Raw genomic sequence first — 15,708 nt, 5'->3', positions numbered from 1 at the left:
TCAAACCACAAAAATGTAGCTTTTTCTTTGATCTTAATTTGAAAAATACATATTCTTTGATTGGATTTATTTTTGGTTTACATGTTGCTATTAATGTGTAGCCTTGTAATCACTGCTGTTTGTATGGTTCAAGTATGCAAAGATGCAATACCAATTGCAAGTAACTTATATAATACTATGTCACAATCATTTATACATTGTTGGTTTGTAAGTAAGGTTATGTTTTGTAAGAAAACCCAATAAAAGCTTATACTTAAATACATATATTATCCCTTATCAAGCATGTACATATTGTTTCTGATTATGATGCCAAGTCTATTATTATATAGTAGTGAAATATTGAACTTGATGACATTTTCACTAGGTACAGTAACTGCTACTACTACTGTTAGCATTTAATGCTGATTGTTGATATGCAAGTATGTATTTTGATATACAAAATTAATGTAGCTATAGTGGAAACTGTCTAAGACAGTCAGGGCCAAATTTTTTTGGCCTTAATGTGCAGGTGGCTATTTATATAGTTCAATGTGTATAAATGTCTTACTAGAACAATTTAAAGTTGGCCCTTAAAAGGAAGGTGGCCTTTCGTTACAGGTGGCCGCTAAGACAAGTTCCACTGTAATTTGGAACACTTACAAATAAAACATGATGTTATGTAGCTGCATTCTTTGTTGTTAACACAGGCATGAATGTTTCAAATATTGACGAGTATAGTGATGAATGGCTGATGTAGCAGAATGACTTTCAACTTACACCTTCAAAGATTCAATCGTGTACTGATATCAATGCATCAGATTTTGTTGCATGTCAAAGTTACATGTGAATGATTGTAGAGACTGTCATGCAATATGCACCACTTTCAGCCTCAACTTTTACTACAGCACTCTTCTTTATTACATGATTTAACTTTGAAGTTAATTGCCTTGACCCTTTCTTTAATCAATTATTGATGTATTTCACTTAAAGCTATAGATATGTATTAGTGTGCAATTGGTGTAGCGAATCTTTTGTGTGACGCATAGCAATTTCTATGGTACATTTCTGCAATACTACGATTCTCAATTATAGAATCACATTATGAGCTACACTGCTATATCTAAGTAGTTTCACCATGATACAGTTAATGTATGGAGTTTAAGCCAGTTACCTTATAGGGCCAAAATTTCTGAGCCTTAATGTATAGGTAGCTGCTTAATACAGTTGCATAAGTGTATAGGCAATAATTGGCCCTATGGAGTGGTAGCCTTTCTATACAGGCGGACACTAAGACAGGTCATGGGCTCTATTCCATCAAATTTTTGACAAGTAAGACAATGTGTAGTGGTTTTAGAAGTGTAAATTTTTCTAACAAAGGCATTGTTTATAGATACAAACATATAAACATGGTGGTCAGTAGTAGGCATGCCCTATCGAAGTATGATTCAAAGTGATATACAGTGGAATATATATTAGCAGCCACCTTAAAGGCCGCCTCTTTATAAGGGCCAACTTTAAATAGGACCTTACTGAAATTGGTTAATCGAAATGCCATGTCTTAGTGGTATCCAAAACTTCTTAGTCTTAATACCTAGGTGGTTGCTTCATATATTGCATTAGAGTAGCACATTACATGTATATACATACGTACGTATAAATAACTGTGTTCTTGGCATCCTGCATTTACTATAATATTTATTATATACACATAAGATTGAAAACTATCATCATAATCTGTGGCAGCATAATTTTATACAGTAAGATTGAAAGAATAGATTGGAATATCATTAGTTGCACAGTAAATTCCCTATAAATATAGCTACCTCTATAATAAGTCCACCTTGTTATAGTGGCCACCTCTATTACATAGGACACTGAACTTACGGTAAAAATATAACCAGTGATTCCTTTATTAGGCAGCCTTATTATTGCACCAACTTTCTTAGGCTTGATTAGTATATGGTTTCACTGTAGCAAGCCTTTGTCAATACAAACTCTAACTATTACAATGCATAAAACATACTAATATAAAGTTACTTGCAACACATAATCAAGACACACGGTAATGTGTCGTGCGGCCCAAGAAGCCGGCGCGTAACACCCGTGAGTATATTGACAGGAAGAAAGAAAACACAATTTTCGCACCTCCATAGCTCTGTGCTGTCTTGATGAAACAACACAATTTTTGCTGTGGACACTTCCTCCACCTTCAGCACTCCACATTCCAAATTTGAGCAAAATCGCTTCAAGCGTTCCCGAGATATGCGACTTCAAAAATTGGCTTAGTTTCTTCGTGTTTTTTTTTCTTCTTATTTTTCTTCTTTTCGCACACTTACAAAACTGCTATAAAACGCGAACGCAATATCCGATTGCCTTGAAATTTGGCACACTGAAGGGGGTATAAAGGCGCATCTCTGTACCAACTTTGGCTAGAATACGATAAACAGGAAAAGAGTTATGAGCGATTATGCAAGAAAAATAACACCAATATGTTGTCACGCCTACAGGGTAAACCGCGAATGGGAAGAAGCTGAAAATTGGTGGGTGAATAGGTTAACTATTGAAACTCAAACCTTTTGTGGTTTGAAAGAAATCGAGCTAAAAACCAGGAAGATACAACGAAAAAACCAACAGTGGGTAACAATTACGCAATCGAGATTAGCTAATAAAAACCTACTACTTGCCACGCCTACCAGATAAACCGCTTGGGGTAATGCTTTGAAAATCGCTGTATAGATGGAGTAATCATCTTAGAAAGGCTCTTCAATGGTGTAGAAGAATCAGACTTAAAGCCACGGAGTTATAACACGAAATCCAACTTGGTGCAGCAGGTGCGAGATCGAGATACTCTAATAGAGCAGTCATCCTAATAGAGCAGTCACCCTGAAGAGAATTCAAGAGATCAGCTACAAACAACTAACCTGTATAAAGATCAGCTACAAATAAGTTACCCTGTAGAGAGATCAGCTACAAACAATTCACCCTGTAGAGAAATCAGCTAGAAGAAGTTACCTCGTAGGGAGTTCATGCAACTATGGAAAGAGATAGTTCAGCTAGAAGAAATCACCTTGTAGAGTTCAGCTACAAAGAAACTACCATGTAGAGAGTTCAGCTACAAAGAAACCATCATGTAGAGAGTTCAGCTGCAAACAAATCACCTGTAGAGAGTTCAGCTACAAACAAATCTCCCTGTAGAGAGATCAGCTAGAAGAAGTTTCCTTGTAGACAGTTCAGCTACAAACAAATCACCCTGTAGAAAGATCAGCTAGAAGAAGTTACCTTGTGGAGAGTTCAGCTACAAAGAAACCATCATGTAGAGAGTTCAGCTGCAAACAAATCACTTGTAGAGAGTTCAGCTACAAACAAATCTCCCTGTAGAAAGATCAGCTAGAAGAAGTCACCTTGTAGAGAGTTCAGCTACAAAGAAACCATCATGTAGAGAGTTCAGCTGCAAATAAATCACCTGTAGAGAGTTCAGCTACAAACAAATCTCCCTGTAGAGAGATCAGCTAGAAGAAGTTTCCATTTAGAGAGTTCAGCTACAAACAAATCACCCTGTAGAAAGACCAGCTAGAAGAAGTTACCTTGTGGAGAGTTCAGCTACAAAGAAAACATCATGTAGAGAGTTCAGTTGCAAACAAATCACCTGTAGAGAGTTCAGCTACAAACAAATCTCCCTGTAGAAAGATCAGCTAGAAGAAGTCACCTTATAGAGAGTTCAGCTACAAAGAACCATCATGTAGAGAGTTCAGCTGTAAACAAATCACCTGTAGAGAGTTCAGCTGCAAACAAATCACCTGTAGAGAGTTCAGCTACAAAGAAACCATCATGTAGAGAGTTCAGCTGCAAACAAATCACTTGTAGAGAGTTCAGCTACAAACAAATCTCCCTGTAGAAAGATCAGCTAGAAGAAGTCACCTTATAGAGAGTTCAGCTACAAAGAACCAACATGTAGAGAGTTCAGCTGCAAAACACCTGTAGAGAGTTCAGCTGCAAATAAATCAACTGTAGAGAGTTCAGCTACAAAGAAATCTCCCTGTAGAGAGATCAGCTAGAAGAAGTTACCTTATGGAGAGTTCAGCTACAAAGAAACCATCATGTAGAGAGTTCAGCTGCAAACAAATCACTTGTAGAGAGTTCAGCTACAAACAAATCTCCCTGTAGAAAGATCAGCTAGAAGAAGTCACCTTATAGAGAGTTCAGCTACAAAGAACCATCATGTAGAGAGTTCAGCTGCAAAACACCTGTAGAGAGTTCAGCTGCAAACAAATCACCTGTAGAGAGTTCAGCTACAAACAAATTCCCTGTAGAGAGATCAGCTAGAAGAAGTTACCTTATGGAGAGTCCAGCTACAAAGAAACCATCATGTAGAGAGTTCAGCTGCAAACAAATCACCTGTAGAGAGTTCAGCTACAAACAAATCACCCTGTAGAGAGATCAGCTAGAAGAAATTACCTTGTAGAGAGTTCAGCTACAATGAAACTACCATGTAGAGAGTTCAGCTGCAAAGAAATCCCCCTGTAGAAAATTCAGCCACAAACAAATTGCTCTGTAGAAAGATCAGTTAGAAGAAGTTACCTTGTAGAGAGTTCAGCTACAAAGAAACCATTCTGTAAAGAGCTCAGCTGCAAACAAATCACCTGCACAGAATTCAGCTACAAACAAATCACCCTGTATAGAGATCAGCTAGAAGAAGTTACCTCGTAGATAGTTCAGCTACAAACAAATCACCCTGTAGAGAGATCAGCTAGAAGAAGTTACCTTGTAGATCGTTCAGCTACAAACAATTCACCTTGTAGAGAGAGCAGCTAGAAGAAGTCACCTTGTAGAGTGTTCAGTTACAAAGTAACCACCATGGAGAGTTCTGTAATAAATAAATGTAATATTTAAACATAATTTTGTACATTTACTGATAAAATCAGAAAGTACGTTTGCTTCATTTTTTCTTCTTCCTGTAGTAAAGAAAAAAAGACAGGTTAAAAAAGTCCCAAAGCCGGCTATAGGCCGGCTTTGGGGTATACAAATACAAAAAGAAATGAAATCTAATCCAAAACAGCCAAGCTGTAAAAAAACAGTGCGGCCCTCAAAAAGGCTATGGTGAAAAAAGATACGAAATCCAAGGTGGTGGCCAAGAAATGGCTGTGATGGTAGGTTAATGGTAAAAATTTTAATAACGACAATTCAGGTGAATTTTTGTGCCGCTTGGTCTTGGCACAAAAATTCACCTGAATTGTCGTTATTAAAATTTTTACCATTAACCTACCATCACAGCCATTTCTTGGCCACCACTTTGGATTTCATCTTTTTTCACCATAGCCTTTTTGAGGGCTGCACTGTTTTTTTACAGCTTGGCTGTTTTGGATTAGATTATTTATACCATACAAACAGCAGTGATTACAAGGCTACACATTAACACTTATAACTCATGATCTACTATTGGTTCCAACTTTAAACTCACAGTGATGATTGATGGGTATTAGAGCAACATGTAACCAAAAAATAAATTTAATTAAAGAATATATATATTTTTGAAAATTAAGATCAAAGGAAAAAGCTACATTTTTGTGGTTTGACCTTGCAATTATAGAACATTAGATATCACCTGAAAGAGAATTTAATAAGCATTTCAAAAATCTAAACCAGAAGTGCCTACGTCAATCATACACAACGTTATGGCCATTTTATTGAAAACATGTAAGCAAAATAAAATTTTCAACAGAAACATTAAGTGGTCATAACTTAATTAAGGTTACGGAATAGTTTAAAATGCGTGGGCGGAACAAATTACAAAACCTGCTCTAACCCAAGCAAGGATAAATAATTTCAACAACTGTGTTGTGTTAGCAATACAACTAATTGTGCTTGTTTGTTTTTACTACAGAACAATGACTGTTCTTGGGTGTCTGGTCCACAACAGAGCGATGTTTTATAAAAACGCGCCACCAAAAACCAGACTAACAGATTACTGAATCCTTATAATTTCAACACAAGTGATTAAACAACTAAAATATATAGGTCCTGTGGAAGCGATTTTTTAAGTCACTGGTTGTATAGACGTTTTATTGAACTTTTAGTAGTTTTTCGAGTGAAACAAGCTTTTTGAAGGCTTGTATCTGAGTCACTGGGAAGAAACATGCCAAAAACGCTTCCACAGGACCTAATAAATTTAATATACAGTATTACTATGCCCCAGAAATGCCAATACAGCCTACAGCTTTTGCTGTATTTGGCGGCGGAAAAACATGGTAGTGACAGCTGGAACTGAGCAATGTACGGGCTGCTGGCTTACTTGTGTTACTACAACAAATTGTAATGTTCCACCTGCCTCAAACTAAACTGTAGCTACATAAAAACATTAAATATGAAGGGTTTCACCTTCATTTAAAACTTTTCACGCTGCTAGACTGGTTTTATGGTCTTCTCAAAAAGAATCGATAGGCATTCAAAATTTTGAATGATTGCCCATGACTATACCGTAACCTTAAAGGGTGACCAATGAAATGAGCCAAATTTTGGTGTGAGAAAGTTTCTTGGTAGTGTCCATGTTTGTGCCAAATTTCATGAAAATCAAAAGGGGTCTGGATTTTTTTTGTTGATTTGGTATGGAATGACCCTTTAGCAAATTTCAATATTTATTGAAAAGGCAATATTTTGCAATAAATATCGAAGAACAGTTCGATAAATCTACAGCATTTAGTGTGTGATTGTGCAATCACGCTAGAAATAAAGGTTGGTTCTGTACAATCTAGCCACTTTAAAAGATTGTCTACCAGTTTTCTAGGCTTATTATTAGTTCTATGTAATAGTTTTAGTGTGTAAATTGTATTTGAAGTATATTAATATTAGCCGCCCACGCAATCACTCCACCCACACAATTAAAAATTTTCAAAAATCGAATTGAAATTTCAATATTTACCCAATTATCATATTGATATCGTATCAAAATGAAAATCCTGATATCACACAACACTACAAACAAGCCTTCAGATTGATCCAAAATACTTTCAACAAGTTGCTATGGAATTTTTTTTTTAAATATATTAAACAGAATTTTCTAGTGCCTGACTGAATGACTGACTGATGCCTTCAGACCAGCACAACTTGATAACAGCTAAGGCTACATGCTTGATTGTTTCACTGTTTGACGACGTCGCTTCAGCCGGACACGTGCCTTTAGGCATACTGCAGTATGTGCAATGCATTCTTCATGAAGTCATGATTTACTAGACTTCTCCTTTATGTCCCATTCATCTTTGCTGACAGCTAAAGGTGTCGATTTGGCAGTAGTGCATGATGGCTTGGACTGCTATATATCTGTAGGTATAGGCAAACTTCCTTGTTTCACCCCTTTTAGCTATTCACTTGTTTCACTACTTTTCATTTCTTTGATCCCTAATCCAACTTAAAATTCCTAATTTTTCCCTCTACTTGTAGCTATAGTTAGTCAAGCCTCCTCACAGGTCTCAGAGTGGAACCATCCTTGCCAAATTACTGGATGTGCTGCAGTGCTGCAAATAACAGAAGAAATAAGAGATTGCCTGTGACTATACCGTAACGTTAACTGACTGCTGACTGCCTGACTGATGCCTCTAGCCAAGCATAACTAAATTATGGATAAGGTTATGGGCTGAATTTATTCACTGTTCAACAGTACTTTAGCCTGAGACATGCCTTTTTGCCAATGGCAATAGCTACAATACACACATCATAGACCTACCTTTATGCTTCTTTGTGTCCCATTTCTTTCCCTACTAAAACACAGGTGTTAATTCGTGGCATGGATTCACAGTGCTTTGTTTTCTGTAGTGTAACAGGATTGACTGTAGAGGTGCTTCTTGTATTTGTTTGTAAGGGTGGAACATATTTGTAAAAGAATTGATAATTGGGTCATGCAATTAATGTGTCTGACATAACGTTGGGGGCTTTTTGGTAATGCATTATTTCATGATGTAACGCGTTTACATAATATTATCACCATATGAAGCAGTAATGAAGTCCACCATGAAGCTTGCTGACCAGTTACTTTCTCTTGAATCAAGACACACGGTAGTGTGTCGTACGGCCCAAGAAGCCGGTGCGCAACACCCGTGAGTATATTGACAGGAAGAACGAAAATGCAATTTTCCCACTTACATATCTCTGTGCTGCCATGATGAAACAAGACGATATTTGCTGTGGACACGCCTTCCAACTTCAGTACTCCACATTCCAAATTTGAGCGAAATCGCTCCAAGCGTTCCTGAGATATGTGACTTCAAAAATTGGCTTAGTTTCTTCATTTTTTTCTTCTTATTTTTCTTCCTCTTTTCGCACACTTACAAAAACTGCTATAAAACACAAACGCAATATCCAATTGCCTTGAAATTTGGCACACAGAAGGGGGGTATAAAGGCGCATCTCTGTACCAACTTTGGCTGGAATATGATAAACAGACAAAGAGTTATTAGCAATTATTCACGACAAATAACACCAATATGTTGTCACACCTACAGGATAAACCACTTATGGGAAGAAGCTGAAAATCGGTGGGTGAATAGGTTAACTATTGAACCTATAACTTTTTGTGGTTTGAAAGAAATCGAGCTAAAAACCAGGAAGATACAATGAAAAAACCAACAGTGTGTAACAATTATGCAATCTATATTAGCTAATAAAAAACGACTACTTGCCACGTCTACCAGAAAAACTGCTTGGAGTAATGCTTTGAAAATCGCTGTACAGATGAAGTAATCATCTTAGAAAGGCTCTTCAATGGTGTAGAAGAATCAGACTTAAAGCCACAGAATTATAACACGAAATCCAACTTGGTGTAGCAAGTGCGAGATCGAGATACTCTAATAGAGCAGTCATCCTAATAGAGCAGTCACCCTGAAAAGAATTCAAGAGATCAGCTAGAAACTAGTAACCTGTATAGAGATCAGCTACAAACAAATCGCCCTGTAGAGAGTTCAGCTACAAACAATTCACCCTGTAGAGAGATCAGCTAGAAGAAATTACCTTGTAGGGAGTTCAACTACATAGTTCAGCTAGAAGAAGTTACCTTGTAGAGAGTTTAGCTACAAAGAAACCATCATGTAGAGAGTTCAGCTGCAAACAAATCACCTGTACAGAATTCAGCTACAAACAAGTGATCCTGTACAGAGATCAACTAGAAGAAGTTACCTTGTAGAGAGTTCAGCTACAAATAAATCACCCTGTAGAGAGATCAGCTAGAAGAAGTCACCTTGTAGAGAGTTCAGTTACAAAGAAACCACCATGTAGAGTTCAGCTGCAAACAAATCACCCTGTAAAGAGTTCAGCTAGAAACAATTCACCCTGTAGAGAGATCAGCTAGAAACAAGTGATCCTGTAGAGAGATCAGCTAGAAGAAGTTACCTTGTAGAGAGTTCAGCTGCAAACAAATCACCCTGTAGAAAGATCAGCTAGAAGAAGTTACCTTGTAGATAGTTCAGCTACAAACAATTCACCCTGTAGAGAGATCAGCTAGAAGGACTCATCTTGTAGAGTATCCAGTTACAAAGAAACCACCATGTAGAGTTCTGTAATAAATATATGTATTATATATGTGACCTAATTTTAGAAAACCGTCGATATCCACACAATTTTCAAAATGCATTTTATTTGTTCTTTGTTTTCTACATGGACAGAGGAATGGCCTAGCCAAGTTTCAGCTTCCTAAGTTAAGCAGCGTTGGAAATACAGCACTAGACAGCCGGACGAGCAAATAATTTGATATGTACAGAAGCTATCGAGAAAAGAATCTACAGGCGCTTACATAAACCATCATAACTTACTGATACAACGACATACGGAATTGACTCTTGGCTCATTGTGTTCGCCATGAATTTGTGAATCCACTAAGGTATAGTTTTTTCCCCAGGCATGCTTCTTTGTTCGAGAAGGAAGGCAAATTCACTGAAAAACGATCGTCGGTAAATTCTTTCGTCACCACAGCGTAAACAAACGTCTGTAACTTTGGAATATTTTCATGTATGGAGATGAAACAAAGATTATTGTACTCCCTATGGACAGGCGAACACGATGATATCCAGGATTTATCCATTGGCGGCTTAATTCGCCCACCAGCAAGGCAATAAAAACTTGCATAATTTTTTTTCTGGAGCTTGCGTTTTTTACTCATAGTTTTTAAATGCGTTTGATTACAAAAGTACTGTTGTGCGTATATCAACGGTTTTCCAAAATTCGGTCACATATATAATTTCTACATTTACTGATAAAATCAGAAATATTTAAAGTATTTAACATCTGCTTCATCTTTTCTTCTTCCTGTGGTAAAGAAAAAAGACAGGTTAAAAAAAACCCAAAGCCGGCTATAGGCCGGCTTTGGGGTATACAAATACAAAAAGAAGTGAAATCTAATCCAACACAGCCAAGCTGTAAAAAAAGAGTGTGGCCCTCAAAATGGCTATGGTGAAAAAAATGTGAAATCCAAGGTGGCAGCCAAGAAATGGCTGTGATGGTACGTAATAACGACAATTCAGGTGAATTTTGTGCCAAGATCAAGCGGCACCAAGATTCACCTGAATTGTTGTTATTAAAATTTTTACCATTAACCTACCATCACAGCCATTTCTTGGCTGCCACCTTGGATTTCACATCTTTTTTCACCATAGCCATTTTGAGGGCCGTACTCTTTTTTTACAGCTTGGCTGTTTTGGATTAGATACAATTATCTGGTCAAACAACGCGATGATGTAATGTGATAAGTTGTGTACATGACAGCTTAAGGCTGTGCACACAAAGTAATAATACTATGAGTTTTATGGGTAATATGTAACTGTAATTAAATAGTTTATGTTGCAAGTAATAATAATAAGTAATGAGTTACGAGTTATTTTAAAAAGCAACTTTTGCAACACTGGTCTGATGTCATTCTTTTTCTTTGATGATGATAATGAATTATTTTACTGAAAAAAGAGTACAAGAAAAACTTAGAAATTTTACAACTGAGTAGGAATCAGTCCGAATCACATGCAGATAAAAAAGAAATGAAGCAAGGTAGGTCATCTTCACCTGCAGCTTTACTATGTAGTTGATCTACTTTAGTCATAGCTATACAGTACTACTGACAAGCTGAAGTAGGAATTAAATGATTAAATGTCCACTAGTATAATTGCAGGTGTATACAGATAACCTCCTTTGTTTTGTTACTTTTTAAATCTGAAGTTTCTTATTTTCCTTAAACTTGTAATTATACACATTGGAATGTTATAAATTAACAGAAATACACTATAGAAACAAACTTTCAAAATGCTCATGTAATGGCACATCTTTAGTGGTTATCCTGGAACTCAGAAATGTGGCTAAATTTTGAGTAGCTTTAGTGCCCCGATCTTTCATTATCTTTAGCATGGTGTAAAATCCATTATTATTGCCAGCTTTTAGGGGACCTGAAATATTTAGCAGCAACTTTCGGACTTTATCTGATTTTGTAGCAGAGCTTTTAATTTCCTCTTCTTCATTTAAAGTGATTATTTTCTCAGCAACAAAATACTTTAGGAGGTCATCGATGTCTGTCATCGTATTACACAACACAGCATAGTTCTCTTGTAGTATTGTGAATTCCTCCAGATTAGAATCTCCACAGATACCACCTATGAAATTGAAAATACACTATATTACACATTGTGTAAAACACATTGCATGATATATAGAAAATTGTTCGTTTCTTGCCCTTGTAAGTGTGACCACTTGACAAAATACTGCATGCTATTGTGGCAGTAACTATTACTAAAATGATTAACTGCTGACAAGAGTTAGAATAAGTTGATAACACTTAATGTACATATAACTAAAGGCTTTTATTTATATAGCAATAAAACACATACGTGTATTTTGAATGAATGGCTAGGAAAATAGTTATGTATCAATCAGTATATGGTAGTGCTGTACTAGTATACTGATTTAAAAATGAAGTAGGGATTCAAGCAATAAAAAGTAGTGAAACAAGAGATGAATGATGGTATTGTAACATAGCTCAGTAGGAAAATCCCTACATTGGCAATTTATTCAATGCCTGAAAGTATAGTGATTTTTTCCCACTGAGCTATACTGTAATACCATAATTTATCTCTTGTTTCACTACTTTTATCGCTTGGATCCCTATTTATATTTTTAAATTAATAATTTTAAAATACTAGTTTGTTTGGTTTTTTTGTTATAGCATACAGCTATACATGGATGATTATTCTATTAGGGTGACTGCTGTATTAGAGTATCTTGAGTCAGTCTTTCATCCGTAGGGGGTGTGTCACTATTTCACATTTCTATGTGCTTGCATTGTGAATACAGCTAGACCAATAATAATGGGGTTTGTTATTGTGATGTTCAAAAATAAAATAGACTAAAACATTAAGCTATATAAAGTCAAGCAGGAAATGGAACAATGGTCGTGGAGGGGAGAAGTAGGTATAGGGTGGTCAGGGAGGAGTGGATACTGGAGACACAGTTTGATGATTGAATGAAAAAATTATTTCAGTAGATGTGTAGTTCCTGAATGGCTGAAGGGATGGTATTACATTTATCTCTGGCAAGAAACTATCAGTAACTGAAGGAATTATTTGACTGGGATAATGTTGAAGACCCTGAAGGTGCACAAATTGGGTTAGATGAGTGGAAATGGTTGCAGTAAAGCATTGTATCAAATTTAGAATTTGTTTGGTAAGCAGGATGAATAAGAGTTCTTAACTATAGGCTGATGACAAATTGGTGAATTCAATGTGTGGTGAACTTCTTGATAACTAGAATTTCCCAAATCTATTAGGTGAAGTGCCAGTAGCAATCTTCACAGCAACTAGGGGTACCGAAGTTACTAAATTTGGTCCAATTGTCTCCCCCACAGCAGCTGCGAATAGCGATGGTCTCATCAAGCAACTCTGAATCAGTTGGCCCTTGTTTCCCCTTCATGATAACCACTTGGAACATAGAATTCAACCATGTGTATAAACTGTCCATAACAACTTCATGAGGATCTGCATCTTTAGGATCCAAAGGAACATATTTAACTATGAGTAAAGAAGTTGGCGAGAATTGCAAAGTGAAAACTATTATCAGACAATGTAGTAAAAGCATTGCCCACATGCACACTGCTGCCAACTTGGAGGATTCAAAATTAGTGGTTCAAATTTCCTGTCCCCTACATACTTCTTCCCAAATCTGTTTACCAACATTATGCACAATGGAAGTATCTCTATGCTTGAAGGTGTCCAAACACCCACAAAGTTACAACTAAGGTTAAAACTCACCTCCTGCAGCCTCTACTTCTGTGTCATTGTGATCAAGTAATTAGATTGTTAAGAGGTGTGGTGTCAGTGCTCCACCATTATTTAATCAACCAAGATCACATTAATAAACATGGTCTCGAACCTATCTAGCTTTATCGATCAAGCTTTGTCAGTTTTCAACTTCCTGTTTATTTTCCTTTTATGCCATTACAACACCCTCTTGTGGGACCTGCATATTGAGGTATGTATGCATGGCCGTGTTTTTATGGTAGAACTTGCATTAATTATTTGTCAGGTAAATGATCTTTGAATGGTGGCATGTTTCTTACTAATTGTTGTACATAATCATATGCTGATTGTCAGGCTGTCACTACTTGTTTAGTATAATGTCACATAACTGTGGCATTGAACGATAAGCAAATAGCTGGAATGTATGTAAGTCAGTTTTTTGTAATTTGTGCCAGCTATGCAGATCAATGTGTCTTCCCCCTAAACTTATTGATTAACAATATTACTAATGGTTCAGGTGTTCATTCTATTGAAGGTCTACTGAAATTCACTTGTCACTTTCCTGAATAAATACATTATCATGCAATGCACAAAAACACCTTTTTAATAATTCAATTATGTTGTTGTACTAGGACATTAAGCTACAAAGTCTAGTTACATCACATTGTGGTGTAAGATCAAGAACCAGAAGTACTGTTTATATGCACTTTACAATGGTAAAGGGTGATAAAATCAAAAAAAAACATGTGTAAATTAAAGTGCAGGTGGTGATACTAAGCATTTCTATTCAACAAGCATTTCTTTGCAACATCATAGTGTTCCAAGATTACTGGAGACTTTCGCTAATAAGAAATTGTGAAGGTGTTGCTGTAGTGTAAGTTGTCACATTTAGCACTATTAAAGCTCACTTTCTTCTTGGCACTGTTGGTTCAGTTGGTATAAAAAGTCGGGGCAGCAGTACTATGCATACAAATGATGGTAACAATACATGTACCTGGCTCGCTCAGGCCAGTATCTTGGCCTAAGGGTGGCTCAATTACAATTGCTTCTCGACTACTCTACCTGAAGGATACAGTATTCAAAACAGCCAAGAAACCAGCCCTGCAAAAAACAATCTGTTTAACACTGTACTATTTATTTATACAGGATGTTATCAAGTGTATACTTCACCATCACACCAGCACACGTCTGCTAACCCACTTCCATAGACTAGTACATGTAACTCTTTATGACTGGCATACTTGAAAGATACTTCTGTGCATTGCATGCATACTGAAGTGTCTTGGTATGATGCGTTATGATGCAAGTTAATTGGCAAACCTAAAATGCATTATATCTAGTAGAGTAAATTTGACTAAACCACATGCACCAACCTATCCCACTAGTAGTAATAGCTAAACCATTTCAGTGGATCTATTAGGTAAATCCACTGTAGGAATACCTTCATTTCGTACTTTTCATGTTTGGATTTTGTATTTTTCTTCTAAGATAATATATTCTACTATTAATCGATGTAATGTACATAGTGATGTCAGGTATATAGGCATGATGACAAATTGTTTTTATCAGCAAATTTGATAGTACATTTGGTGCACATATTTATAATGTTGTAGCCATTATCCCGATTTCTTTTAAATCACAAAAAAGAGTTGCAATGCAATGCAAGTTTAACAGCAGGTTAAACAGGGTTAACTAGCAGGGCAGGCCCAAAATGCTTGCTCAGGCCCTAAACCTGTCTGACTACCCCCCTTGGTAGCATTCCTATCATTTATGTGCTCACTTCAAAGCAATCCCAAGGCGTGCAAGCTCATTCGAGTAAACACGATTCAGGAGTTGTTCAATTCAAGCTCGGTGATACCAGGAAAGATGCATAGCGAAGAAGCTTCCAACTCCGTTCCTTCGTTTCCTGTTCCCACTTCCTCATCACCAGAAGCCACTGCTCCAACCTCCGGTATGCCTACAGTCACAATTTCCTCTCCATCATTGCCAACGCTGTCGACCTCTACTGTGCAACAGTTAGCTACCGCGGTGGCGGACTTGATCCAGTCTCGCTGTATTCCGAGCAGCAACCCGCTGACAGCAACAGACCCTGTCGCTACTTCCGCTCTTCCGGCATCCTCACCATCCACTTCCGGTAAGTCATTCCAGAAACCATATTTGCACGCATCTTTATAGGTGACAACGAAAATGGGCGGCTGGGCACCCAAAAATAGCCAGCATTTTCAAAGTGACAAGACGTCACGTGCTACTCTAGTGCGTATCGTGCTCGGAGGTGGTAGACGTTAAATCCCACCTCCAAAGAACTTGATGCTATCGTCTTCGCACAAGCTGGTAGACGCCAGTCTCTGTAAGGCTGGTAGACATGTAGTCTCAGCCAAGCAGGTAGACGTGCAGTCCTGGCAGTGAATGCAGGAACGCACATCAAGGCTCCCCGTCGCCTGACAAATTGGCTACAGCCGCCTAGGCTCGCATATTC

At 37.2% G+C, this 15,708-nt stretch overlaps 1 protein-coding gene across 1 annotated transcript in view; it reads right to left on the bottom strand.

Moving 5' to 3' along the window:
* LOC136267487 (NACHT, LRR and PYD domains-containing protein 14-like) overlaps positions 1-15,708 on the bottom strand; it is a 52,118-nt gene that overhangs the window by 24,012 nt on the left and 12,398 nt on the right. Inside the window, exon 2 of the mRNA XM_066062653.1 lies at positions 11,244-11,594. Coding sequence (XP_065918725.1) covers positions 11,244-11,594 — 351 coding nt within the window. The remainder of the gene's footprint in view (positions 1-11,243; positions 11,595-15,708) is intronic.

Source organism: Dysidea avara, chromosome 9 (genome assembly GCF_963678975.1).
Source record: "Dysidea avara chromosome 9, odDysAvar1.4, whole genome shotgun sequence".
Lineage (NCBI taxonomy): Eukaryota > Metazoa > Porifera > Demospongiae > Dictyoceratida > Dysideidae > Dysidea > Dysidea avara.
The sequence above is the reverse complement of the archived record's forward strand: the minus strand, read 5'-3'. Positions and strand labels throughout refer to the sequence as shown.